Source organism: Daldinia decipiens (genome assembly GCF_022478715.1).
Source record: "Daldinia decipiens strain CBS 113046 unplaced genomic scaffold F4813scaffold_31, whole genome shotgun sequence".
Classification (NCBI taxonomy): domain Eukaryota; kingdom Fungi; phylum Ascomycota; class Sordariomycetes; order Xylariales; family Hypoxylaceae; genus Daldinia; species Daldinia decipiens.
The window spans coordinates 240766-268276 of NW_026054574.1; the positions used below are offsets into that span (position 1 = coordinate 240766).

General features: G+C 46.6%; 11 protein-coding genes across 11 annotated transcripts; 4 read left to right on the forward strand and 7 right to left on the reverse strand.

The window, feature by feature from the left end:
- The first annotated feature begins 1021 nt into the window (after positions 1-1021).
- On the forward strand, positions 1022-2971 carry F4813DRAFT_184643 (glycoside hydrolase family 7 protein). The gene is made up of 5 exons (XM_049239354.1): positions 1022-1913; positions 1982-2194; positions 2268-2511; positions 2572-2702; positions 2763-2971. Exons 1-5 carry the CDS (start codon positions 1219-1221, stop codon positions 2818-2820), a joined length of 1341 nt encoding a protein of 446 aa, XP_049097183.1. The 5' UTR covers positions 1022-1218; the 3' UTR covers positions 2821-2971.
- Positions 2972-3630: 659 nt separating this feature from the next.
- F4813DRAFT_368097 (DUF1295-domain-containing protein) lies at positions 3631-6328 on the forward strand. The gene is made up of 2 exons (XM_049244263.1): positions 3631-5288; positions 5343-6328. The coding sequence occupies exons 1-2, from the start codon at positions 4021-4023 to the stop codon at positions 5668-5670; spliced, it is 1596 nt and encodes a 531-aa protein (XP_049097184.1). The 5' UTR covers positions 3631-4020; the 3' UTR covers positions 5671-6328.
- A 458-nt stretch (positions 6329-6786) lies between these two features.
- Positions 6787-9926, reverse strand: F4813DRAFT_368101 (uncharacterized protein). Its single transcript, XM_049244264.1, has 2 exons — positions 7483-9926; positions 6787-7428 (listed from the first exon to the last, which is right to left on the reverse strand). The coding sequence occupies exons 1-2, from the start codon at positions 9294-9296 to the stop codon at positions 7140-7142; spliced, it is 2103 nt and encodes a 700-aa protein (XP_049097185.1). The 5' UTR covers positions 9297-9926; the 3' UTR covers positions 6787-7139.
- A 328-nt stretch (positions 9927-10254) lies between these two features.
- Positions 10255-11484, forward strand: F4813DRAFT_368106 (DSS1/SEM1 family-domain-containing protein). Its single transcript, XM_049244265.1, has 3 exons — positions 10255-10692; positions 10848-10983; positions 11153-11484. The coding sequence occupies exons 1-3, from the start codon at positions 10563-10565 to the stop codon at positions 11190-11192; spliced, it is 306 nt and encodes a 101-aa protein (XP_049097186.1). The 5' UTR covers positions 10255-10562; the 3' UTR covers positions 11193-11484.
- A 25-nt stretch (positions 11485-11509) lies between these two features.
- F4813DRAFT_368108 (putative phosphoglycerate kinase PgkA) lies at positions 11510-13460 on the reverse strand. Its single transcript, XM_049244266.1, has 3 exons — positions 13095-13460; positions 12603-13023; positions 11510-12525 (listed from the first exon to the last, which is right to left on the reverse strand). The coding sequence occupies exons 1-3, from the start codon at positions 13158-13160 to the stop codon at positions 11759-11761; spliced, it is 1254 nt and encodes a 417-aa protein (XP_049097187.1). The 5' UTR covers positions 13161-13460; the 3' UTR covers positions 11510-11758.
- Positions 13461-13490: 30 nt separating this feature from the next.
- Positions 13491-15636, reverse strand: F4813DRAFT_368115 (Mpv17/PMP22 family protein). The gene is made up of 4 exons (XM_049244267.1): positions 15133-15636; positions 14858-14948; positions 14251-14795; positions 13491-14187 (listed from the first exon to the last, which is right to left on the reverse strand). The coding sequence occupies exons 1-4, from the start codon at positions 15199-15201 to the stop codon at positions 14077-14079; spliced, it is 816 nt and encodes a 271-aa protein (XP_049097188.1). The 5' UTR covers positions 15202-15636; the 3' UTR covers positions 13491-14076.
- Positions 15637-15745: 109 nt separating this feature from the next.
- F4813DRAFT_368116 (uncharacterized protein) lies at positions 15746-17284 on the reverse strand. The gene is made up of 5 exons (XM_049244268.1): positions 16947-17284; positions 16682-16838; positions 16573-16612; positions 16464-16515; positions 15746-16355 (listed from the first exon to the last, which is right to left on the reverse strand). Exons 1-5 carry the CDS (start codon positions 17196-17198, stop codon positions 16203-16205), a joined length of 654 nt encoding a protein of 217 aa, XP_049097189.1. The 5' UTR covers positions 17199-17284; the 3' UTR covers positions 15746-16202.
- Positions 17285-17383: 99 nt separating this feature from the next.
- On the reverse strand, positions 17384-20944 carry F4813DRAFT_368128 (prion-inhibition and propagation-domain-containing protein). The gene has a single exon (XM_049244269.1). The coding sequence runs from the start codon at positions 20816-20818 to the stop codon at positions 17795-17797; it is 3024 nt and encodes a 1007-aa protein (XP_049097190.1). The 5' UTR covers positions 20819-20944; the 3' UTR covers positions 17384-17794.
- Positions 20945-22053: 1109 nt separating this feature from the next.
- F4813DRAFT_184816 (uncharacterized protein) lies at positions 22054-23561 on the reverse strand. The gene has a single exon (XM_049239355.1). It carries the CDS (start codon positions 23230-23232, stop codon positions 22429-22431), a length of 804 nt encoding a protein of 267 aa, XP_049097191.1. The 5' UTR covers positions 23233-23561; the 3' UTR covers positions 22054-22428.
- A 550-nt stretch (positions 23562-24111) lies between these two features.
- F4813DRAFT_368131 (serine hydrolase FSH) lies at positions 24112-25642 on the reverse strand. The gene is made up of 2 exons (XM_049244270.1): positions 25278-25642; positions 24112-25213 (listed from the first exon to the last, which is right to left on the reverse strand). Exons 1-2 carry the CDS (start codon positions 25336-25338, stop codon positions 24477-24479), a joined length of 798 nt encoding a protein of 265 aa, XP_049097192.1. The 5' UTR covers positions 25339-25642; the 3' UTR covers positions 24112-24476.
- A 222-nt stretch (positions 25643-25864) lies between these two features.
- Positions 25865-27361, forward strand: F4813DRAFT_368132 (uncharacterized protein). The gene is made up of 2 exons (XM_049244271.1): positions 25865-26729; positions 26791-27361. Exons 1-2 carry the CDS (start codon positions 26012-26014, stop codon positions 27216-27218), a joined length of 1146 nt encoding a protein of 381 aa, XP_049097193.1. The 5' UTR covers positions 25865-26011; the 3' UTR covers positions 27219-27361.
- The last annotated feature ends 150 nt before the right edge of the window (positions 27362-27511 follow it).

Here is a 27511-nt window from a genome sequence, read left to right on the forward strand (position 1 = left end):
GGGGTATCTTCACGGAGCTTGCCAGACTTGGCGTCCGTTACACCCCTGGATAATATGCCGTGGATATTTTCCACAACCCCAGTCTCGGCATCATAGACGTGAACGGCATTCCGTACTGTCGATCGCTTCCCACAGCGAGTTCTTCGTCCAATACCATCATGCCATCGTGTTACACCAGATCTTGCAGAGACCCCCCGGCTGCGGTACGCTGGCAATGGCTAAAAAAGAAAGGGACTCTCTCAAAATCTGTATGCCCTTTTCGTGATTTCCTTCGCGTCGGCCTTCTATACTATTGCTTTAGACCTGCGGCATCTGGACTATACCGTAGAATTCGGAGGCTTAGCGGGACGAAGCGCGGCTTTGGCTTTGCGCCATCGCCGTTTCTTAGGCTCGCTAAAGACTCCGGAGGCGTCGTAGTCCTCCGTTCTCTTCTGGATTTTGGTTCCTAGAGGCCCCGCTTCGCTATCTCGTTTCTCTTCCACGGCGGCGGCTTGGTCTCCGTGATGTGGACATACCGGGCCGCAATGCCATTGCTGAGGCATATACGTGTTGCCACCCCTGATCACTTCCCTGATCGCCCCCGAATCAGCTTGTCTGCCCCCATTCCCCGCAAATACCCCAGGTTACTTCGGGCCATGATCCTGAAACTTATACCATCCAATCTAAATTGCGTCGGAAGTTGTATCCCCAGAGTCCTCAAGCCAATGACTTTCGTCTTGGTTCATTATGTCGATCGTCACGCCCATCGAGTCGAATCCTCCTATTGGTTGATCCTATACACGACAACCGTTTTGGACAACGACTGGTCACTTTTATGGGCGTAGGGCTCTCCCGTTTAGTATTGTCGCCCCCAATGATCCAGAAAACGATCCAGAACGAAAGCACTTGTAGGCCACGGTCTACTGCTGGGACCAACCACGACTTGCGTTGTCGGAACACCCGCCGGAGCCTTGCTAGCATAATTGGCATTTTAATCTAATAGGGAATAGGCATAGGGCCGAGATTGTTAGTGATCGACTATGCTATACCACGATTTGACCATGTCGAGACGGAGCCCGTTGCCGGCAATATGGAGTCGAGAACAAGTTCTATCGCTGGGCAAGATATTGCTCCATCGACTATATAATCGACTTAGTCCCAGATGCCACCTCGACTCATCCTTAGCTTCACCATCCCTCCAGGTTTACAACTTCTTTACCTCGAAGATAAACCAGCATCATGTTGTCCCTCGCCGTGTCGGCCGCCCTTCTCGGGCTCGCGTCTGCCCAGCAGGTCGGAAAGGAGCAGACCGAGACGCACCCTAAGTTGTCTTGGAAGAAGTGCACCAGCGGTGGTTCCTGCACCCAGACCAACGCTGAGGTGACCATCGACTCCAACTGGCGATGGCTTCACACCCTCGAAGGCACCAAGAACTGCTACGACGGTAACAAGTGGACCTCGGAGTGCAGCACTGCCGACGACTGCGCCACCAAGTGCGCCATCGAGGGTGCCGACTACAGCAAGACCTACGGTGCCTCCACCAGCGGCGATGCTCTTACCCTCAAGTTCCTGACCAAGCACGAGTACGGAACCAACATCGGATCCCGATTCTACCTCATGAACGGTGCCGACAAGTACCAGACCTTCAACCTCCTGGGTAACGAGTTCACCTTCGATGTCGACCTGTCTACCGTCGACTGCGGTCTCAACGCCGCTCTTTACTTCGTCGCTATGGAGGAGGACGGCGGCAAGGCCAGCTACCCCAACAACAAGGCCGGTGCCAAGTACGGTACCGGTTACTGTGACGCTCAGTGCGCCCGCGACCTGAAGTTCGTCGGTGGCAAGGCCAACGTTGAGGGATGGGAGCCGTCCACCAACGACAACAACGCCGGTGTTGGCCCTTACGGCGCCTGCTGTGCCGAAATCGACGTCTGGTAAGGAATGACTGGCTATACGAGAAGATGTGCCATTAGAAGGAAACGTAACTGACCGTGTCTAACAGGGAGTCCAACTCTCACTCTTTCGCTTTCACCCCTCACCCTTGCACCACCAACGAATACCACGTCTGCGAGAAGGACTCGTGCGGTGGTACCTACTCCGAGGACCGATTCGCTGGCAAGTGTGACGCCAACGGCTGCGACTACAACCCTTACCGTATGGGCAACACCGACTTCTACGGCAAGGGCAAGTCCCTCGACACCAGCAAGAAGTTCACGTAAGTCTAATATCCAGTCTATTCCCTATCTTGACGACGACGACGACGATAAACTAACCTTGTCCCTACTTAGTGTTGTTACTCAGTTCGCCAAGGACAAGTTGACTCAGTTCTTCGTCCAGGACGGCAAGAAGATTGAGATCCCCGGCCCCAAGATCGACGGTTTCCCCGCCACGAGCGACATCACCCCCGAGTACTGCACAGCCGAGTTCGGCGTCTTCGGAGACCGTGACCGCTTCAAGGAGGTTGGCGGCTTCGACCAGCTCAACAGCGCGCTTGGCTTACCCATGGTCCTTGTCATGTCCATCTGGGACGACGTAAGTTTTCACAGCCCCCTCTTCGCAACGAAGGCATCTTATTGATCTTCTCCGCTCTAGCACTACGCCAACATGCTTTGGCTCGACTCTAGCTACCCCCCCGAGAAGGCTGGCCAGCCCGGTGGCGACCGTGGCGACTGCGCCCCCGACTCCGGTGTCCCCTCCGACGTCGAGGCCAGCATCCCCAATGCGTACGTACCCATTCTCCCCTCAGAGATCTACCTACCTATTCGTTACTAACAATCCCGCAGCAAGGTCGTCTGGTCCAACATCCGCTTCGGACCCATCGGCTCTACCGTCACCGTCTAAGCAACTGGTTAGAAGGCCAGAGTTTCACAGTCGTATATATTCTACCAATGTATATATCTACCCTTCGTATCAGATTGTTCCCCTGAGTTAGCTAGAGGGAGAGAGAATAAAAGGATCGGGCTGTTATTGAAAATAACTAACTATTATTTTGAAATCGTATAAGCAAGTGACGTGTGATTTTTGGAATGAGATTAGACTGAGTGTACTGCGTACTGCGTGCTGCGGGCTACGTGCCTTAGGCAAAGAGGTCTCTTAGGAGGTAATTTTACCTCAAAGTACAAGTACAATCTCGGATATAATATCTAGACGTGGACTTCAAGCGGCATATTACCATCGTCACCCGCTTTAGGTGGATTCACATAGGTATATATTTCTACGGCTATATCCTCCTACCATGCTTTCTTTAGTCGTCGACAAGATAATGATTATGTTATGTTTCTTCAATTTTCGAATGCAGAGCCCGGTACATACAATTATCGCCAGGCTTATTATAGCGACGCCCCTTTTCTAAGATATATAAGCAATATAATTCTCTAAAATTGGTGTCTTTACGAATGTAGATAAGGACTCGTCATTGCGTGATAAATATTATGTAGGACAGAGTAAAGTTCGGTTACCAGCGGGTTAGAGTTTATATTTCGTATTCATGGGTGATAGAGAATTGGCGTTTATAGGAGTGTTAGGTTAAGTACCTAGGTATATTTGCGAGGTAGGCTTTTAGTTATTAATATTATATTTTAAAACAGTCTAAAAATCGGTATATACCTTTATACGGTTTCTAACTTGAATATGATGCATTGATAGCTTTGGGGTAATACTCATGCCGTTACAAGTGGCGATGGTGCCAAAGTGGAGTTGTCCGTACGCCCCCTTTTACCAAAACATGTCGGAAGCTTTCCCATTACAAATTCAGGACTTAAATGGTTCGATATTATCATAGTTAAACTCTAATTTTATTCTTCCCCAAATACTTTATTTAAATTTACTTTATTTACATTTACCACATGCGCTACCGAGATGCATATTCTACTACGTCATGTCCAAGTAACACTACGTCATCGTCACCTCAGACATTCCCGTGTTCCCGTGCTGCTACAAATTAACCAATATCCCTCGTCTCAGTTTAATTCCTAACATAGTTCCTTACTAGCTATCATCGTATGATTTAGATATTCTCGCCTCGCCTGTATTACCCCGACAATGGCGGAACAGGACCGCTACGGCGGCTGGTTTGGCGGAAACAAAGCCGACAAAGTCCAAGAGAAAATACAGCAAAATATCCCTAAAGGCTCGGGGGCTGATAAAGACCGCTTTGGTGGTTGGTTCGGAGGTGATAAAGTAGACCGTGTAAAGGACCGCGTAAAGGACGCGGTATCGAGAGATCTGCCTAAGGGTTCGGGCGCGGAACAGGATCGCTACGAGCGCTCCTTCGGCGGAGACAAGCTTCCCTCTGCTGAGCAGGTTCGCGACAAGTTCTCGCAAACATCTGGCGCCGAGCAAGATCGGTATGGACGTTGGTTTGGTGGAGATAAGCTTCCTTCTAGATCTGATATCGAGAAGAGGCTTCCCCAGACTTCGGGTGCCGAACAAGACAGATACGAGCACTGGTTTGGTGGACATAAACTTCCCACCAGGGCAGATATCGAAAAGATATTGCCTCACGAATCCGGAGCTGAACAAGACAGATATGAACGCTGGTTCGGTGGCAGTGGGAATAAAGCCCCTTCGGCAAAACAGATAAATGAGAGCTTACCGTCGGGTTCCAGCGCCGAGCAGGATCGCTACGGAGCCCATTTTAAACCTACTCATGCTGCCAGAATCAGGTTTGGCGGCACAACATCAACGCTTGGACTCTTGCAACACGCAGTGCTGCCATCTTTCGGTTTCCACGGCGGCCTCAGTCTCATCGCGTACGGGTTAGGGCGCTATACCGACACGGTCGAGGCTAAGGACTGGCTGTGGCCGAGTGCACAAGTAGCAAATGCTTGGTGGAGCGCTATTGGAATTCCCGTGGTTCACGAAGGATTGTCTCTCTCTGCTGCCTGGTCTGCTTTGTCGTATGACCAGAAGCTGCTCTTAGGAGGTGTTAGCGCCTGGGGTCTACGTCTCTTCTACCGCGTTGCCTCACGCACCTTACGACGTGGTAAAGATGATCCTCGATACCGGACGGCGGCTAGGAAACGGCCGGAATTCTGGAACAAGATTTTCTTTACCGTGTTCCTACCTGAGGCTCTTATCCAGACCCTGATCTCCCTGCCATTCACGTTACCGTTCCGCGCCCCGATTGCTACTGCTCTTGCTTCCCCTTTCCCTGAAGCGTCGTCTGTGTCTCGTAGCCTTGCTATCTTCCTGTTCGCCGCAGGATACGCTCTGGAAGTCATATCTGATGCTCAACTTGTGTCTCATGAGCGCAAGAAGAGTACTGAACTTAACCACGAAGGCGTATTTAGCATTGTCCGACACCCTAAGTAAGTTCCTCCTTCGCCCTATTAATGCCGTGATAAAATGCTGACTGTTAGTAGCTATCTCGGCGACGCTCTGGCACACATTTCTTTCCCTCTGCTTCTCCTCAGTGCTGGACAACTACACCCTCTAACACTCCTTGGCCCTATTACCAACTACATCTTCCTGCGCTTCATTGGAGGAGACAAAGAAAACGGAGAGAACCAGGAGAAGCGTTACGCTAAAGAAAACCCCGCTAAATATAAGCAACTACAGCAGTATAAGAAGACCAAGAATAGCTTCTGGCCTAGCCTAGCCGAGTTCGGTAACAAGTGGTTGTGGGCTGTCGCTGCTGTCGGTGTTGGCGGCGTCGTTCTTGAGCGATCGCTAGGAAGTGTCGGGTCTTGAGTATGTACATAATGACCTTGTATCATTGTTAATTGTAAATAAAATAAAATAAATTGTTGCTGTACTCTTTCTATCAAATAATTCATGCATGTCCTGTGATGCCCTATTCGGGACTTGTTTACTTAGAATGCTGGCTCAATGGCCTACCAAAACCATCCACCTGGTACAACCCGCGTGCCTGCGTGACTTGCTAGTCAGAGCGCCTTTATAAAAGACGTAAACTTCTTATTTTAGGAGGTAGTGATGAAATAAAATTGTCAGACGTTGCTTCTGCCGTTGGTGGTGGTAATACCCAGTATCAACACGAACAGCCGGTGCCGCAATCAACAAAAAGAACAGACACATACGGATCCAGTACTTCTACTCAAGACAAGAAATCGAAGCAGGACACATACGGCTGAAGTATGTACAAAGAAGTGAGAACCCTGCAGATGTGTTCACAAGAATTATTCGAGAGGGACCACCATCTCCCCGACCATACTGGTAGCAGTATGTAGAAGGGCCACGATGGAACTTGATATAGAAGAATTGCCATGCCTATTCCAACTCCTCGAAGAGGAGAACAAGCCGATAAATTTCAACAGCGTCCGTGTCTGTAGCAAATAAATCACTCGTATTCGGAGTCTTGCGTGACGAAGCTGCCAAGAAGCTCCTGTCTGTTGTCGTGTGAAGAGATATGTGCAGTCGTTAGATGAGACATCCAGAACAAAGGGCACTGAACTGGTGTAGTGCCACGATGCCAAGAGCAGGGGTGTTGTTATGTAATCTTAGGTCACAGGCCATATAAAGGTCTTATACTCGACGTATTCTTCTGATTAGATAGTCAGGTTCGTACATAGGCCAATGGAATCATGGGGTACTCGCTTGGCAATAGGGGGGCCGATGCGTTAGATTCCCTTATATCTGGTTTGATATTGACGTTGATCTACTAGGTTATCCCCGAGAATGGGTCCAGAAGATCTTACAGAAAAGGAAATAATATCTTTAGAGTGATTGGTGATATATATAGAGAGAGAGAGAAATAGAAGAGGATGAGATTGAATTAAGTTGAGCGCGAAATGAATTCGGTAGGGAGGAGACGAATTTATAGAGTAGGGACATTCACCGTTGGGGAGCATATTGAACCTGGAAATCTTTAGGAAACACAACCACGAATACTACATCTGCGTATCTGTTTGCTCATGCGTCACATAATACAAAACCAACATATGTACCAGACATGCAAGTTGCCACCATAAATGCATCTTCCCATAGTGGACAAGGACCAAAACGCCAGTATCCTGACCGCCTCTGCCCGGCTTCCCTTGAGGGGAAAAAGAGATCTTGCTCGTGCCCCGATACTGTCTAACTAACCTTTCTTCCGTGAAGGCGACCTGCATCTAAGGTCGACAAATCTACCTATCCATAAGCTTCCAGCCGAAAACATGTGCTAAGGCTGCTATATGCAGTTTTTTATACCATGCCGAAAATCAAGCGCTTGCCCACCCATGCTGCTTCTTGTACCAACTAATGGTATCCATACCAGTCTGAACACGCATGCCGATCCGGGCGTCTAGGGTGAAGGCCCCCCAGTTAGCTACCTTGTCGAGCCAGGCCTGGCATTCCTCCGTTTTCTCCCGAAGCCACTCCTCCTCGTCCCCTTTGTCGTCATCCCTTCGCACTTCAGGTCTTTGTATCTCAATCCATGCAAGCACGGCCATCTCGTAGTTTGCTGCTGGTAACGCATAATCGTCTTTCGTAGGGCCTCTAAATGCCAGTCTATCGTGATGTGTTAGCTACCTAAGATTTAGACATACGAGACTTAGAACTCACCTATCCATAGCTAAAACGCTGTCGAGCAACTCGCGTGCCTCGTCGATATTACCCAGTGATCGCGCCACGGCGGCTCGACAGACGTTTCGCACGGCTTCTTCGTCTAATTCTGCCTCTATCTTCTTCCGCGCCTCGTTTGGTGCTGTTAACCTGTTCCAGGACAGAACCTTGTTCGAAAACTCCAGCTCCGAGGGCTGCATCTTTTTCATTCCGTTCCAAAGATACGTCATCTCTTCCGATGGGCTAGGACCAATAGCATCTACCAGATCTATTCCTAGCGCTTTGGATCTCTCTTCCCACTTCTGCATCTTCCGAACCACAAACTGCTCGAACGGCATCGGCTTAGCTAAGAAGCGCTTCTTACCAGCTAGCGTAGGCCCCTTTCTGAAGAGCTCATCTGCCTTCTTCTTATGTAACTGGATTTGTGACTCCTCCGCTTTACCGTGGAACGCATTCCGGTAGTTCTCTAGTTCCGCGCACCCGGCAATGTAGTAGTATAAAGTAGGACTCCAGTCGTTAAGCTCGATGCAGCGGAGGAAATTGTCGCGCATTTCGGGATAATCGTGAATAAACATGGAATTAAGAGACATCTCAAAATTGTTGATAGCTGTGACCTGGCGCATCTTTGACTCTGTATTGCTCTTTAAAATCTCGAGAGCACCCCGCAAGTCCTTGCTATTTGCCTGCACTCGACCTTCCTCAAAGCGCCAGAGGCCGCTATCCGGATATCTTGAGCGCATCTGGGCCAGCAATGCAATGCACTTAGCTTTTGGGTAACCTACAGTAGTACTCTTTTCATTGTCGTTATCGAAAGGGAGGATATCGGCGGCGCTTAGAAGACCATGATAATAAGAGAGCAACATGAGACTTGCTACAGCTCCGTTGACATTATTAAACCCAGAACTCTGCCACAGCAACTGTAAGCCGCGTTCGCGATCCCCCCTGAAGCCGATAATAGATAGTAAACGAGAAAACGCTGGCGGAACCATGGTGAGGAGAGTTAACAGGACTCCATACGCCATATTGGCACCGCTATGAATAAAGACGTCGGCCGGGCTGGTAAATACCTCGGAGCTACCCTTAGCAGATGGTAACTTAGAAGTACCATTGGAATTTAATGATAGTTTACTCAGTTCCTTTTCGGCTGCGTCAGTGTTCTTGGTAAGATGACCACCATAATCTAAAGGAGTTTGTGTCCCCGAATGTGCCTCGTCTGCGTCCACAAATTCGAGATCCGTGTCAGTATCGTCACTAGATGAATCTGAGTGAAGCCCCTTTCTTTTCAGATACGCAGTCTCTGCCTGCACGAGCCCGTCGAGCGTAACAAAAGCCTTCCGCAGCTTATAGAACCCCTTGAGACCCTCTGTCAAACTCTCATTCATAACGGCGACGACGGCGGACATGAGGTGTGCATAAGCTATGACCAAGGCGTACTCGCTTCCTGGGGGGTATATCCTGTCTTCGGCTTTACCGGCCTCGGCCTCCTTCTGAGCTTTTTTCATCTCACTCAAGGAACGTGTCTCGCAATCGTTAAGACGACTGAGAGTTTCGGCCATAATTGACTTTTCGAATCCAAGGATACTCCTCATGAAAGTGCAGACTCCCATTCCAAGAAGGTGGAAGGCCGAGTCGCCCTTTCGCAACCTCTCTTCGGCACCGTCGATGTCATCGTTCATAATTAAAGCGGTGGCATTTAACGCATCCACGAGGGAGGCTGTCTCCCGAGCCCGAAGATCTGTTTGCGAGGCTGCAGGACTTGAAGTTTGGCTCGGGGCGGGAGCAGATCCCCGAAACCAGGCCCCTATCCGACTCATAGTGACGAACCTGATTAGTTATGACGCCAAAGTGATACTCCGTCTTGGCTAACTACTTGGAGGATCGTGGACAAAACTATGTTTTATCTCGGTCGGTTGATCTGTAATTCCAAAAAATAGCCGTAGTGTAGCAATCAAAACATGGCAAGTTTAGTGATGAAAATATGTAAAACAAAGGATTAAATATTGTAGCTCCTATCAAAAGAAAGCTCAAAAGGCTTATGTAAAGAGCTGGAATAAGCGCGAATGCATGCACCTAATTGACTCGGGTGTCGGAGCTGAAGGACGTATTCACCGAAGTCCACCTTTGAGGCTCCGGCACGAGTCAATGTATTTTGTATCTTAGGTGGATAAGGGGGATGATTTTTGATGACGTCTCTAATGACACTGTAATTGAAAAAAAAAAAAAAAAAAAAAAAAAAAAGAAGAAGCAATTAGGAGGAAGTGAGTTTTCTGCCGAGACTAGACTAGATTAAGACTTTTTAGTTATGTTGGTGATATAGATCGCTTAGTTATATGAAAGTGTTTGTCGAGAATATAAGACAATAACAGCAACAATATTCAATATTAATAGTAACACCGCTGTATAATATATATCATTTTTAAAACCATTCAGAAATGGGATTCAAGAGAGTAAGCTGACTACGGAATTGCATTCGGGCCCTAGCGGAAATTAAATACGGTAGGAATGCTGCTGCAGATCGAGGCTGAATCAATAATGCACATAGATGTGTAACCTATACACCTCTAGGGCTGCTAGGTACCTACAGTAGCCGCGCATTACGTGGCTATGTACATATTGTACACATACCTGTACTACGGATCTATACCGCAGCCCCGCTCAGCCCAACTAGCCGGAAAGTGAAATGATTGGTTGTGCGGAGATAAAGTTTGGCTTACCCGTGAGTATTTTCCGTTTTCGGGGGGGCAGCGGCCCTTAACCTTATCCGCCTGCCGAGTTGTCATTGCATGTCCAGAACCTTATGCATCATCGATGTTATGCAACAAACAAGCTTATCTAGATAAATGATATATCCCATTACCTAAGATAAGAGCGCAAGGTTGATTGATAAACATTCCCGACATCATCCATCATCCATCACCTCAACAAACCGAAGCCTCGCCTCTCTACCTGTTCCACATTCAGCCTCGCCACCACTGTCAAGAAACGCATTTACCGCCCCCCTTTCAATACGCCCCTCGATAATATTAAGCATCATCCAATCTACACCGAACGAACTTACACACCTATTCACATCACAAGCCATGGCCGCACCCTCCAACAAGCCCGGCGACAAGCCCGCCGCCGAAGCCTCCAAGGAGCAGCCCCCGGCGCAGCAGAAGCCAGCTGCCGCGCTAGAAGAGGACGACGAGTTTGAGGACTTCCCCGTAGAAGGTGCGTTATATCTCCACCCCTTAGCTCTCTTGTAATAATCACACACGCACTGCCTCTATCTACTTCACACGGCCTTCTTTCCCATCCCGCAATATCTATAATCAAGTTAGCTACCTATGTAGCTACCTAAGACAATCAACAACTAACACCGTCAGAAACAGACTGGCCCGCAGAGGAGACCGAAGCAGCAGCGACGGCCGTGACGGGAGGCAACGGCACTACGACACAGCACCTGTGGGAGGAGAGCTGGGACGACGATGACACTTCCGACGACTTTTCCGCGCAACTGAGGTACGTTTATGTCTCGTCTACATACTTAGCACATCCGGCTGTCGAAATAAGCATCGGCAAGGCTTTTGACTATCCTCAAGTCAGCCTAGCATATAACCGAACCATGCCGTTTTATTTTCTACATCTCTCCTATGTTTATACCCCCCGATACTGACGTACGTACAAATAGAGAGGAACTCAAGAAAGTCGAAGCCTCGAAGCGAAGATGAGACCGTATTTACGGATTAGGCGTTTTCCAGCACGATGATCAAGCAATCAAGCAAGCAGGACTAGTAGCATTGGGGTCAGGCCATGACTAGAAAACCGAAATGCATTGTATCTATTCTCCAACGCTCTACATTATTTCGCCAGGTGTAGAGCAAACGAGCAAGGCTTTGATTAATAGATTAGCAGACGTAGAGCTGCCAAGTATGACACACTACATAGAGACATCCTTGCCTTCGTTGATTCAAAACTTCTTTATCCCTTATTAGTCCAGATCAAAATCGATATTATTTTCAATATCCGGAACAATATACATCACAGGTAAAACAACGAAATATGTATAAAGTATGTACGTCTAATACTTTTATCAGGTATTCATCTAATTTCAGCTCTGCAGCTTTATCATAAAGCTCAATACGTAACATTATCAATAACAATAATGAAAAGGATCACCGCCTGGTTGATCCACCGTTACCAGCAACCTGTGCATTTAGCTAACCAACCCAAACCGGTTACCCCTTTCTAAGTCGTGCTAAGCGGTGCTCACAGACGCACAAACCGCCCCTAATTCTCATTTGGTGCTAAGAGCAACTACGCCGGGTAGGGCCTTGCCCTCTAGGAGCTCGAGAGAAGCACCACCACCGGTCGACACGTGAGAGCACTTGCTCTCAGCGCCGTACTTGGCAGCGACGGTGGCGGTATCACCACCGCCGATGATGCCGATCTTACCCGCGGCCACGGCAGCCGTAAAGGCGTCTAGAGTAGCCTTGGTGCCGTTGGCGAATTTCTCGATCTCGAAGACTCCAGGGGGACCGTTCCATAGAATAGTCTGAGCGGAGTCGATAGCCTCCTTGTATAGCTTAATAGACTCAGGACCGCAGTCGAGACCCATCCAACCGTCAGGAATGCCGTCCTTGTCGGTGGCCGTGCTAGTGTTAGCGTCCTTGTCGAACTTGTCCGCAGTCACGTAGTCGACGGGTAGGACGACCTTGACATTGTTCTTCTTGGCCTTCTCAATGAGCGCGCCGACGTTCTTGGAGCCAGCCTCGTCGAAGAGGGAGTTGCCGATGCTGACGCCCTCGAGGGTCTTCTTGAATGTGAAAGCCATGCCACCGCAGATGATGATGCTGTTGACCTTGTCTAGTAGGTTGTCGATGAGCTGGATCTTGTCAGAGACCTTGGCACCACCTAGAATGGCGAGGAAGGGGCGCTTAGGCGATTCAAGGGCTTGGGCGAAGTAGTCCAGCTCCTTCTTCATGAGGAAGCCGGCGGCCTTCTGAGGGAGGTCAACGCCGACCATGGAAGAGTGAGCTCGGTGAGCGGTTCCGAAAGCGTCGTCTAGAAGATATTTAGTTAGCATCGAGGTAATTACTGTGGGATTAATTCATGTTACAGGCACGAGCGGGTATTCTTACTGATGTAGACATCACCGAGAGCAGTTAAGCCCTTGCGGAACTCCTCAACCTTAGCCTTGTCCGCCTTCACCTTCTTGCCCTCCGCATCCTTGGAAGAGCCCTCTTCCTCAGCATGGAATCTCAAGTTTTCTAGTAGAACGACCTGGCCGTTGTCTGCCTTGTTCACGATAGCCTCAACCTCAGGGCCGACGCTGTCCGGTGCGAACTCAACACTCTTGCCTAGTAGCTTCTCAAGCTCCGGAACGACGGGCTTCAAGCTATACTTGGGGTTGACCTTGCCATCAGGACGACCAAGGTGGGACATAAGGACAACAGCCTTTGCTCCGTGGTCGATCGCGTACTTGATAGTAGGAACGGCACCGGCGATACGTTGGTTGTTTGTGACCTTCTTGTCAGCGTCAAGCGGGACGTTGAAGTCGACCTTTGAGAAATATCGTATTAGTCTTGGGAAATAAAATCACGTATTATAATTAATGGTAGGGTATTACATACCCGGATGAGCACCCTCTTGCCCTTTAGGTCAACATCCGTGATAGATAGCTTGTTTGACAAGGACATTTTGACAGATGGGGATATTCAATTGACTCTTAATCCGAAATTGAGACTCTTAGGGAAAAGAAATAAGAGAATAAATAGAAAGAAGGATTGCGGTATTTCAGACGATAGATGTTGTTTTTTCTATGTCTCTCTTGGATGTCCGTTGGGAAAAAGCACGCAGTTAGAAAGACCGCAGCAGAAAGACCGGAACTAATAATAATACATGTACAATACTTAATGGAGGGGCAGAGGGGTAGCAGCTTCCTTACAATTTGGTGGGGTGAGGTCAACGAGCTTTACGGGTGACGTCCTATGGGCTGCACTTATGGGCTGCATTTAAGACGCTAAGATCAAGCATGTAACCGCACTAGACAATTTAGTGGTTTAATACATTGGCCTTTCGGACGGTCTATAGGAGGTTGCCGCCCTTTGAGTAGCTGAAGACGCGATCCTCCGTTGACTTGGGCAAAATGTTCAATATGTGGTGCCATGATTTGTCGACTTATTTTTCTCCTTTAGCCTTACTGATAAATTATTGGATCATATCTCCTTATAACGACGTAGGCCATGACAATAGTCTATCGTATTGTGGTTTTATTTGATAATACATATGTGATGTTTTCCTTGTATGTATTATCCAATAATATTCTCCAGTTGAGACACGCATGCAGATGATACTTCTGGTTTCTTGCATATACTCATTCTTGCATCTACTCAAAAGTACGTAAGTACAAGGTTATACCCAAGCCGCTGACCCTATATTTTCAACCCAAAGAATGAATGCGCCTATCCAATACCCATCTAATATCGGTTATATCGATTAACCCACAGACCACGCTCTTTGACGCCGTAACGCCTGCCGACACATCGTCTCAACGAATTTGATATACAGCGAAGGAAGATTCTAGTAGTCTTTTCCACAAGGATCGATAGTTTACTAAAGACGAATGTTAGGGGAGTAAGGAGCGGCCTTTTGCTCAGCCTCCTCGGAAGCATTCGTCAGTGAAAGGTATGCGGTCCAAGCGATACCGATGGTAGAGACGAAAGGCTATAGAGAGTTTTTAGTAAAAAGTGACGCGTAAAATGTTTACTCGTAGTAGATGAAGCTTACTAGCTGGAACTGAACCGGCATTAACCTAAAGTTGATGACCTGTACAGCAGGCCAAATCATGAAGTTCGCCTTCAGAGTTGGGATGTACATGTCCCTGAGCTTATGGGCGACTGCCCTACGACCACCCCCTTCCGCTACGGTCATGACTGTAAAGAAACAAGCGATACCGAATGGGGCAAAGATTAACTGGTCGAAAGCCACCCGCTTCATCGCCGGAGCGAATGCGCTCGTCTTCGTGATAGGGAACGCCCGTGAGAGGAAGCTAAACCACTTGTATTGTAGAGGAGCCATGCCGAAACCGTACGCCATGAACCTCGTCAGTCGCTCGAAGTCAAAGGGAGGTGGGAGAATCTTAGAATCCGGAATCAGATCTCGTTCGTTCCAAGGGTTCTTGCGATCTAGCTCGTGGATCTCTATCGCTACCGTATCATCTTTTGTAATGCCGCCGGGCTTTCGCAGGGCTCGTTCTCGGACGGATGTGATGGTCTGGGCTACTGTATCGGCAATACCTCCAAGGACGGCGTTCGTTACCATCATTGTAAGGACTAATTTGGGCAGTATCAGCACCTCACAGCGGGAACTTAGGTGGGAATTGCGTGGGTAATACCTGGCCGTTCATCGTAGTAGGCGTTAAAACGCGACACCAAGCGCGCGACGATAACCATCTCGATAAAGAATATAACAGCATGAAGAAGAGGCTGGATACGAGGGAAGAGTTAGTGATAAGCAGAAAAGGTCAACTAAGCGATGGTGGCATCTGAGGAAATAGAGTTGAGATAGTGATGACGATGATAAGTATATCGATGCCGATGTGGCTTGGCTGATGGTGAGAAAAAATATGCGTGGATAGGATCGTGCAGGATAGGTTAAAACTTAACGTACGATGCGATCGAATATGAATTTGCTATTGACTGCTCGAGAAAAGCGGCGCCGGGTGAGTTCCCAAGACATTGTGGGCGAACCGGAGGCGACTACACTAAATAAGAAAATAAAAAGTAAATCGTGCTCGTCGAATCCGAGGCGCAAAAACTGGGCTTCACAAGAGGGCTTGCTTGTGCTGGGAATTTTCGATCGATGACGACAGACAGATTGATTGATGGCTCCGATAAGACAGACGAGCCCCGTTTTCGCCCCGTTAACCACTAATGCCAAGTTAGAAAGGGGGTCTGGCTCGAAAACCCACAAAGATCTGTCTTATTGAGCTGGGGGAGCAAGTCGAATTATGGTCCTGATTGAACGGAGCCTGGATGAATAAATTTAGTTGGTTTAAACTAGGTAAGTTTTGATGATTGATGGAATTCCAGAGGGGAAACAATTAAATTCCACTAGGTTACAGGTGCACATGGCAGTTTCAATGTTGGGGAAAAGGAAGGCCCGATGCTGGAGGGGGGGGGGATTGCACTGCCTCTAAGTCAAGTGACGTGACTATACAAATAGTACCGATCGGCACTTCCTCCGCCTTGACGGTACTAGGTAATACAAAGCAATTAAATACCTTAGGTATACTTTAAAGTCAAAAATTCAAACTTTTACGTTTCTTAAATTAGAATATGCAACTACCTGTTAAACCCAAACTTAACCCAAACTTAACAGGTACCCAAGACTAAGAAATCTTATTGTTATTCTCCTTAACTAGATGATAACGAAGCGCCAAAAGACTCGAGATTATTGTCAATTGGTCAGGTTAGTTACCTGTCTGAACCTATTTAATATACAGCAAAGATGTTTCAGCTATAACTAAGCCTATTCCAACCGAAGTCATAATTGCAAACATTTTATCTAATTAGCCGCAATAATATCTCTAATACAGGCACCTGACCTTATAACTGCTGTACTAACAGCCAACATAGACATTAATGACAGCCAGCTAAAACCAGTATAACCTTCACTTTGAACCCGAAAAGACTTCCAATGTTCCTCTAAATTTCAACCTTTATGTAATCAAGTTTCAACTAAGCTGGTTTCTGAAGAATCACAGAGTTGATTTTGCAGGTCACTGTATTGCCGCTCACACTTGCACTCAGACCGCTGATGGAGTATACGCTTGCTCCATTGTAATTCTCAGGCTTTGTGTTGCACCAGCTCGAGTCGGTACCAGTACTTGTCTACTCACTATTAGATCAGGGTAATCCCCGTGTTGAATGAAACCGACATGTTAGGGGGTAAAAAGGGGGTACCTAAAAAATAAGGGTAGCTTAAAGCTGGTCACTTACAATTACGACGTTAGAAAACGCAAGCGGACCAAAGTCCCAGTCGACACCCGTACTAAGAATAAATCAATAACCTATGTTCAAGTATCAAATAAACAACGAATAGACATACAGCTCGATAGCAAACAATGCTTGGTTAAACGATTTATCGGCTAGAAAACATGTCAGCTTTTTAAATTCGAACATCTCTAAATTAAAGACTCCATCAAACTGTAACTTACCTAACGCGAAACTGTCCGTCACTTTTTGGCCCGTAGATTGCCGAGTTAGAGTTGACGTCCACGTCGAACTGTCTAGCTTGTTGCTGAACGTGACCTTTTCGTTGGCGTAGGTGTTAAAGCCGCTTCCCCAAGGAAGGCTAGGGTTCGAACAGCACCACTACGACAAGAGGAGTTAGTGATTGCTTCTTTATACGAGAAATATACTGCACAGGCCGTAATCCCTAGGACAAGATAAGGAGGAATAGGAGATCCCATGAATACATACTCCCGATCCAATCCACCACGTTCCACTTCTCCCATCAAGTACGTTCTGGTATACACCACTATTATCAGTGGGCTGGAGTCCCGGCCATAAGTAGTACGTCCCAGCTTTCGGCAGAGCCGGGATCGTCATGTCTCCGGAGAACGACGTGAACTTCTGTCCGGACGCCGGATAGTACCGAAGGAAATACCATGTTGCCGCCGACGCATGCCCAGCAAAGGCCAAGAGCGAGACGAGCAAGGCCGCCAAAAACATTTCTTAGCTGAGTAGTTATTCTGTAGGTATTCTAAATGTAATTAAAAAAAAGATTTAAGACTGGCAACATTAAAAAAAGAATTCCTAAATATTCTGGATAAAAGGCAAGATTTATAAGTCTCATTAGGTAGATAGACTACGGACAAGATCCCTGCTTTCACTAGGTTACTTTCCTGATTTGTGAGCTATCTACATGGGTGCTATCTATCGAATGGCTATAGTCGCATTCTTCGTGGAATAGAACAAACCGGGCCGGTTATTAAAAAGGCAGGCCATACAGAAACATAAACATGCGGTAGCATTGGTAAAAATGCCATCAGGGTATAAAAGATCTATACCAGGGTGTTATCTCATCGGATCCTATTTTTCCACGATTCGGGTTCGTTCAAATTTTATGCCATTAGAGTGTTTTGATAATGTAACTCTTACTTAACCGGTTTAAGCCTATCACTTATTTGAGTGATGTTAGGTGACTTGATAATAATACATTGTAACTACCTAGCTATTAAAACGACTTTTCGAGAAGAAAAAAAGAGATAGGGGTCACTTGATAGCATTAGTTAAAACTAAACACTCTCAATATCGCATATATCGACTTAGCGACCCGACAGACGGGCTCGTTTGTGATAATATTCTTCCGGGAATACATCGCCTTCCCTCTTCCGTAAATTCGGTAGACATTGAGCATTGAAACACGACGATACTCCTCCGAATACGGAAATTTTACTTCTCTCATCCTCACTAGATTCTTCGGCTTCATCAGAGTAAGTAGGGGGTTTCTCAAGCTCCAGTTGTTCGGCTAGATCAAGTAGCTTAGAACCCGCTTTCCGAACACGACGGTAGCGACTCTCCTGAAGTTCTCTCCGAGTCCACTGGCGAAAATCTTCCGAGATTTCGGCACCAGAGTGTAGAAAGATCTCCGCAACTTCTGCGAGAAGCAACCGGTCGCTTTCGTCTAGGATGATCCAGGATGTTGATTCCAACCAAGTAAGCCATGGGGTCGTTGTAGCTGCCTCGACCGGATCGAAGACTTCGTAATTTGGATCTCCGCCGTGAGAAAGCAGCAGAGACACCATTTCGGATGATAGCCCAGACGTGTCTTCGCCGTATATCCACTCCCGAATACCTCCATAGGTCAAGGGGAGAGAAACGGCCTGATAGAGTAGAGTGGACCATCTATCTTTCTTAGGTTTTGACGGATCATCGAGTGGGAAGGGAGCATGACTCCTGAGAAAATTAATCGCGCCGGCTTCAACAGCAAGATCTATTACTACTGACGACGATTTATTTGCCTCGGCAATCCGCCCCAACATGTCATCATCGTTTTGGGGGTCTGATTTTAAAGTGTCGATGAACGGCTGGATAACCCAGAAGATGTTGGTTTTGTTTTCTGGGTTCTGAACATCGGATTGTGCTCCCCACTCAAATCCGTCGCGGAGAAATCGAGTCGCCTGAGCAGAATCGTAAGGGATGCTCATCATGGATGAATAAAGACCGATCAGGGACAGTTCCGAGGCAGCCTGAAGCCCATCGGGGGGTCGCAAACACTCGAGATCCCATGATTTCTCGTTGCTTAAGAATTCAAAGACTGTGCGGTGCATGAATATTACTCTTGCATCGATCTTGACATCGTGCTCCTCTTCACCCCATGAACCGCAAAAGCAATGCTTGCGGTTTTCTCGGCGGACGCGACTCGCCCCCCAATATGTCTCTAGTAATCCTCCCGTTCGACTCCTTAATCGGCCTTCTAATTCCTCACATAACGTGCGCTTCTGGCTTTTCTCTAAACTCGGTATTCGCTCCATGCTCGTATAATCATCATCTATTAGCGCCAAGCCGAGTAATGTCATGTCTCTATACTCGAGCCTGTCCTGCGCTTGTCGCGCTACAAAGCATATTCGCAGCATCCGAGACCCCTGTTCTCTATGGCGCTTATTTATTCCATTAAGCATATGTTGGAACATTTCCTCTAGTTCCGGTGGCAGCTCATCGACGCGACGCTGCAACTCATGAATCCTATCGTAATCTGCGAATCCTAAAATAAGGGATCTACAAGCGAGGATAACCCAGAGGAAAACGCCCGAAGACTTATCGACCAGGTCTTCCATAATGGCCGTTGCCTCACCAGGATGTCGATCTAAGAGGCCTTTCATATACTTATGACCGCCGATGATTTCTTCGACGTAAGCCCTGATGTCAGCACGTGTTAGATGATGCAGATCTAACGACGGAAGCCCGCCGAAAGAAGCAACGCAATCTGGAATTGGTCTACTTGACACCACGATTTTTATATGGGGGTTTGTAGCAAGCTCCCTAAGAAAATAAATACCATCAAGATAGTTCCCCACGAATTCGTCTAGGCCATCAATGAAGAAGCAGAACTTGCCGATCTGTGATGCCTTCGCCGCAAGGACTCGGAATGCATATTTGGTCTCGGTAACAGATGGCAAGTTTGCTGCGCCGTCATTGTCGTAGAGTTGTTTCCACATGTTTGGAAGGACTTCGGGGATGAGAAAGGGGTGCTCGGAGAGTATTTGGTATAGAAGAGTTCTTGATAATCCCTCCTGGGACTTTTGCTCGTAAGTGCCCATATTATAGAAAAAGTAGTGCATTAGGAGGTATTTTGTGCTGCCGGCCCATATAGACAAGAGTTGTCTTGTTCGTTTATGCTGGATTACGTGCTTCATCAGCGTTGACTTGCCACTCCCGGCCTTCCCGGAAATCCAGTAGATCCCTGAGCCAGATTGAAGCCATTCCGAGAGGTCATCCCATGGACAACTTCCCTCTGGTGGCGCAAGTGCCCATCGTAATGTTTTACAATGCGCTTCAGCAATAGACTCTCTCCTCTCGTCAATAGTTCTGAACCATAACCGACAAAGAATCTGCTCCTGACAAGTACGTGTGATATGCTCCTGAGTTAATTCAGCAACCACAATTCTACTCCCGACTGCTGCTTCGTGGACGAGTTTGAGCCCTCTTAAATCCCTAATGGTAGCAACATCTTTGTCGGTTGCGCTCCGACTAGTTGCTTGATTGTCAGATATCGGAACAATCTGCGTGAGTTTCGTAGTGAAATGGTTCAACTCCTTGACTAAATCCTCGAATCTCGCCTTATCTCGGACAACCCAATGAATTCGCTTGCTCATTGTCGATTTTTTATCGCGTATATTACTTCGTAGTTTCATCGCTTCGAATTCTTTAACGAACTTTGCCATTCGATGGCCGCTAATCACGGCTATGTAGCTGGTGTGCCTAGCTCCCAGCAACTCCCTTTCATTATCAGGACGCTGCTCATCCGCCTTGCCTAAGCCATAACGATCTTTCAGTTGGGCTTCGTCACCCATTAGTAGTTTAATGCACCCTAAGATGCGAGCGACGGCACACTGAATAGTGACATCGTCTAGTCTTCGATCGTAGTCCGGTCTTAAGAGTCCTACTTGTTCGGACCACTGTAATAAAATAGTTCTCTCAATATCAAACTTGGTCTCCAGTATTTCGTAGTCGCGGCCGAATTCTCGTGAGCTCATGAAGTCGTTAAATAGGTCTATAGCATCCCTAAATGCACCTATCACGCCCACAAGGCCGGCCACTCCCAAGACAAGCCCAGCGATCTCGGCCATATTAAACGTGCACCTAGTCGCTGGAACAACTGAATTGGATTTTAAAAGCAAGGCACTCCTCGAGCAACAGTTGGGGAGGAATCTCAAGGGGCTACAGAATCTAGAGGTCAAGTAATTTCTAAGGTGTGGCTGAGAGCGTGGCATTGTTGATAGGTCGACGCTATCAGCAAGCCCAAGGCGGCCTCTATTGGGCAACGTCTTGGGCATTTTCAAGAGCACTGCCACAATGCGTATTGAATTGTACAACACGTTAACCTCCGCCATTTGCTACAGATAGCATAGGGTTGGATTGTACCAGAATAAGTCATCGCTCTTTTTGATATTAAGCCGACCAATGATATTCTTCTTATTGAGTCGACAGGATTCAAACTCTGGCTTGACAAGTCTTAAGTAGACTGCGGATAAATTCGCGATGGAGTTTTCAGGGGCTCCAAGACAATGATATTGTCTTAACAAAAATAGGGCAGAACGCCCTGTTATAGCTGAGAATAAACAAAACATACCATTGGTGTGTCTCTTTTAATAAATCTAGGGCTCGCATGGTACCTAAAAAGCCAATCGTATACAATTGCAGATCAAAGCGTTACATATGTTCTAGGTCCGATAGTTATTAGGAGTCTTAAAACCCTTTTTTACGGCGATTACCTTCTAACCGGCAAACGGAAATCCGGTCTTTCGACTTATCAATCTTGTGAAAAACCAAAGAGAGAGAACTGATACTTAAAGGGGCAAAATATAAGCCGTTTGGGACATATCTAAAGTTAGAAATTTGAGTAAATATATAGATATATTATTAGTAATCTGTAAAGGTGCCAACAACTTCATATGTCCAAAGTACCTAGATGCCACTTGAAGGGGGAGGATTTCAGACGTATTTAAGAATTAACCTAAACATCATTCTATATAGATGCCAGAGAGTGGGTGAGGGAACAATCGAAACTAATATCAATATACAAAGAGGATCTAAATGTCTCTAGGAATATAACTCCAAGAAAATAGCTCGAGGCTTAATAATTGTCATTGTTCACGTGGACTTGGACAAACGAAGCTCTTTAATAGCGCTGATAATATCAACGCACTACCGACTTGTCAGCACTATTAGATGCAATGAACCCCAATACGGCATACAAAAGCTTACGCCGTATCGTGGATATTGGATGATTAAGGTCTAGTCTTACAATCTCTGAGGTCAGCCAAAGCTATAAAGGACGATATGAGTGCCGTGGTCTTACCAATAGTAATATATTTCCCCTTAAACATACACGCTGACGACATCCAAAAACCAATAACTAAACAGCTAGCCACCCCGGACTAACTGCATATATCATGCAGTTACGCAGGTACGCGTGTAACAACCAACATCAGATTTTAGAGACGTCTATTAGACAATACAGTTGCCCATGGAAATTTTAAGAAGGTGTAAAAATACAACTGGAAGCCAACCGTCCATCGTTAGTTACTTGCGTCTAAATAATGTAAGCTATCTAAGTCCTTAGTCATCCGGAACGCCCTTATTCTCAACCTCCCCTTGTAGTCTGACAAGACTCTAGATTCGGCCAAGAGCCAACATCCGTGTCTATCCGCATAGTTATGTGCTTAGGTTTGCCAGATCAAATTCCATTATGCCGTAGTGGTTTGCCGGCATTATCTGACATGTCGTCGCCAAAATCCGGCTGATTGACGTAAAAATCGGGACTGTTGTTCTCGACGTTCGTCTTGGCTGCGTTGTACCGCTTAAAGGCGCTCTCGACTAGCAAACCAACCTCCTTCCTATTTCGGCCAATCACACCCACAGCAAGTAGCGCCTCTGTCTCTTCGATCCAGTCCTGGAGCCTCCTAAACCCTACGCGGTCCTTCTCCAGCCTCTGCGGCTGTCCAGATCCCTTGATCAGAGCTAGGATACCAGCCAAGACCGTGTTGATAGCTCCGAGCACAGTGATGAGAACTTCGTATCGCCCAGAATTTGGGCCGATGGCAGTCAGCGCCGCGCCGATGACGATCTGAGCAAAGTAGCAAAGGTAGAGGAACGCGGTGAGAAGGGCGTTCTGGACACATTTTATCTGTTGAGTTTGAATCACGGATTTATATATGCCAACCGCGGTATTACGTCCCTCTTCGAGAGTACCGCTCTCATTAGTGTCGCGGGCATAGTTTATTCCTAACGCCTTTCTAAAGATAACGAGGTTCTCGTCGTTAGGTCCGCGGATAGCAAGGCCTGCAGGAGCCCCCCAAGATAGGTTGGTGATTGTCTTTATGGGTGCAGGGTCAGTCGGCGTTGGGTTCGCTATGCTTGGCTTCTGAGGCGAGACGGGAGACTTAGATGACTTGGGTGCTGAGGGCGAGCTTATCTGAGGAACCGAAGTCCTCGAGCCCGGGCTAAGGAGAGGAGAGTGAACGTCTTTGATATCAGACATCGTTGCGAAACTTCTTGCCAAGAGATAGTATTTTCTCGTCTCGAACCTTGAGAGTAGTAGTATCTTGGATTTCAAATGTTATGAATACCAGTTCTTGAGTCAGAGGACTATGAAACCTTTATGTGTGGTAGCATATATATTATACTAGATGCTACAGGTGAGGGCCCTATGAGTCGTCTCACCTGACCGAAGGGTCATGCACCGTTACATGATTTGCATCTAGTCATCGCCTCGCTTTGAATAGGTTCAATAGGTTCAATCTGTCTCACGTCTATTCTCATCACACTGATAGAACTCTCTGCTAGCTGCTGACATAATTATATAACCTTATGGGAACTTGAAGGGGAATTGCTGACGTTGATCTCTCAGTCAGGGTCGCTCCTCAGGAGAGAGACCAGGTACGAGGTCTCATGGAAAAGAACACTCGACGTTCAAAAGTAACAATATAATAGTCAGACTATAAGCCAAAAGTAAGCAGTACCGAGCAGTGACGTCGGAGTGGACGACAAGGAGAGGTTAGCCGGCGCTTCCAGTGTAAGGGTAACCCTACCTTGTAGGATATTTGGCTGACTCCATATCAAGAGAACATCCCCTTGCCTCGGTCGTTCCGCAACAACTTACCATCTTTAGATCGTTTGTCCTATCCATCTTACGTACAATGTCGTTCCTATTTCTACTTTTTCTTTCACGGTATTATATCATAAGTAAGAAAGTCAATATTGGTGGTGTAATTCTTGTCAATCGTTCAAGATCGTCAAAGATCACAAGTTGTACACCAACTTCGAACAGGTATACTAACCGTAACAAACCAGCGGCTCCGCTTTGCATGCAACGCAAATCCCAATATCTTCAGGACCTAAATTCCGTAGCACACTCTCGGGTTCTTTTTTTTTTTTTTTTTTTGGATAAAAGAAAATCACCAAGAGAGATGTATAAACGAAAGCAGTACTGTTGAAATATCGTGGCCATATTATTTTTAAGATCGCCAAGTCAGAGATCATTCGGGTTGGATTGGGGTGACTCGGGTGACGATCTAGGCTAAGACAGGGGGAGTCATTACTCCCATCCACCAGTTTTCTATCACATGCCACGCAACAAATTGCGTCAAAGGGGAATTCTACGAAGAACGTTCAACAATGTTTTATGTACACGACACTATTATTCTGTTGAATGAATGAACCATGAAGTGCTATAAAATGATTGTCTACAATTTCGCCATCATCTCAGCCTCGATCAATAAAATTCTATAGTTGCATTTGACCAGGCCATGTCGCACGCTGGATGCACCACTCGATCAGTGATACCAACTCCGATAATCCTTCCTCATCGCGGGGAATTTCGTGAGACCCTTTATGTATTTGTATCTTTCTAATATATGGGTCGCAGAGCCCCGTGAGTTGGACTGAAGCCGGAAACAAAGGGTCATTCTCGCCCCATACGTGTACGGTCGGTATTCTGATTTTCAACTCTAGCGGAATTCTGTTCAGATTTAACCCGAAACAATCGTCCGAGTTGAACACTGCCCGGCGCGCCTTAGCCGTATGAGTTGGTAAAGGACCAAGACCTCGGTCTCGCTGCAATTTTGCTTCCGCTACCACGCTTTCTGCCTCGTTTGAGACAGGCACTCCGAGGTCTTTTAGAATCTTGAGCGGAATTCTTCCGTCGATGAAAATGGCAAATTTGAAGGCTGGCGGTAACTCATGATCATACCACTGTCGATATAATAAGAAGCTGGAAACAACAGCGGCGCTTTGAGAAACTGCTAAGACGCCATCGTAGGGTCCATCGTTGTCTAACTTTGTAGCTAGCCACTCGCTAGCTTTACGAATATCTTCGACATCTTCAGCCTCGTAAAACTTATAGCGATGTATCTCATGGGGTGATAAGTTTTCCGTTGGAAAGCTTGAACATTGCAAAGGACCGTTAACAAATTCAAACAAGAGGTTTTGGTTTGAATATTGCAACCTGGGTAGTAAAGAAGCTATTCAAAAAGTCAGCAAGGAAGATAATATGAATATAAGTTGTAATAATGCATGAGTATATACCTAATTCTGATCTCAAGATTGCCTCGTTCTGGCTATCAGCGTGAAGGCAGAGTATTCTCATGATGGAGTTAAAACCTTGTATAGCTTATTAACATTTTATCATGTAATAATATCTACCAAGTCTCAAGTCGCTATAGAATAGTTATGTTCCGGATATCCGCCTACCCCCGGAGGTCCGGCTTTCGAAACTCTTACTCATAAGCCAAGCTCCCTTAGGTACCTACATAACTATTTATAAAAGGAACTCCTCTTAACTAAAAAGGTGATCAAATAATAGTCCAATAAGATGTATTTTAAATTGGACAACTTGCAGTGTATAACTACTGTGGTAACAGGCAATTAAGCATATTTTAATCGCACCTGGTATTTCTAACTATTAGTTAGATAGTTGTATGTATTCTTAGTGTACAGCAGCTATGAGGCTTGTATTATTAATTAGATCCAACCAATGCTTGGACTTGTCGCATTTTACAGGTCTAGCTACCTCGGCTTAAATCCAACGCGTATACAGTGTCATTGGTACCTGTTAAGCGCCCTACTCACGACTACGGAATTTTGCATGTGTTTTCAGGCCTCAAAATTGGCCTAAGCTCCATATTTTTAATGTTTTATTTATATTTGCACATGCAACAATTATTACCTACTCTGACCTACCTTATAATTGCCTTGCTCTTTTTACTTAAGAAACCTGCGAGGAGGTAATAATATTTCGTAATAAATTCGACATTGGCATCATGGCGAAACCAACTATAGCGCATTGGCAACTTGATCCTGAAGGAGATGTCCTACTTACGCTTCACAACCCGAACGCACCGTTTGCTGTATGGGATGCAAACTATTATAAGAACGCACCTTCATCTCTTACAGAACAGCCTAGCACTCAGCCCCGGAATTCCGATCTACTAAAGGCTGATCCCCATCCCAAAACTAAAGCCGCTCAAGTATCAGACCAACCTACAAGTTCAACGTCTAAAGTTGAGTTCCTCCTCTCGTCAAGACATCTGTCTTTAGCTTCTGGATACTTCAAGCGCCTTTTACGAGATCCTTGGAAAGAAGTAACGCCAACATCCCCAGATGGTCGTCTGTGCGTGGACGCTGAGGATTGGGATGAGAATTCCATGCTCCTTCTAATGCGAATTATTCACGGTCATAATTACAAAGTCCCTAAATCAATGACTCTTGAAGAACTCGCTAAGATTGCCGTACTAATCGACTATTACCAATGCCATGAGGCGGTTATGGCGTGGTCGGATGTATGGATGGACCACCTAGGTCATAATTATAGAGAGGATAGGTTCGGCGGGAGTGTGCTCAGAAGAGATATGATCCTATGGATCCTTGTTACTCAAGTATTCCGTAGAGAAGAATGGTTTAAGGGAGCAACGCTGGCAGCTGTATATTGTTGTGAAGGTAAATTTCCAACGCTAGACCTACCAATCACGGCAGTAGCTGGTAAGTATCTATAGTCTATCTAATCACGCCTGTGTTGATGACATGCTAATCGCTATCATAGATAAAATCGATGAGAAGAGGGAGAAGTTCCTAGGTCAGATTTTTACTGATTTATATGGCCTTCTTAAACGCTTGCGCGAGTGCGCAGCTGGATGCTCATTTGCGTGTTCGTCGATAATGCTGGGCGCACTCAGTATACAACTACAGAAGCGAGGGATCTTCGAACCGCAGTTACACTCCCCATATGCTAGCTATAGTTGCCTGGGAGCTGTTAAACTGGTCCAGAAATTAACTACTCCCGAATGGATTGCCGTGTCACCAGCACCGATCATCGACCCCCCGGCGTGGCTCGCCTTGCCCTCAAACCAAGAACAACACTCTTGTACACTTTCGAAATTTCTCTCTCCGATATTTAATACCTATTATCCCGAAGTTGTCACGCTAGCAGATATCCAAGGGGGGCAGGGAAGGGGGTCAAAAGAGCCTTAGATGTTGACTAAAAACCCCGAGAACATGTATCTAGCTTGGTGGGCTATTACTTTGGCTTGGTTAATGATGGAGGGTAAATTGTCTTATAAATACCTAAGTACCTGATTTACCAATAAAATTTGAAAATAATACTTTCTGTTGAATCTATCACTTATCACGTCGCATCCATTTATGCGCCTCATACGGCCCGACCTGACCGCCGGGCACGTGTAACGTAGTTTGGGTTGAAATCAGGCTCCAGTAGGGAAGTAGTATAGTGATTCATAGTAGCTAAAATTAACTGTGTATATATT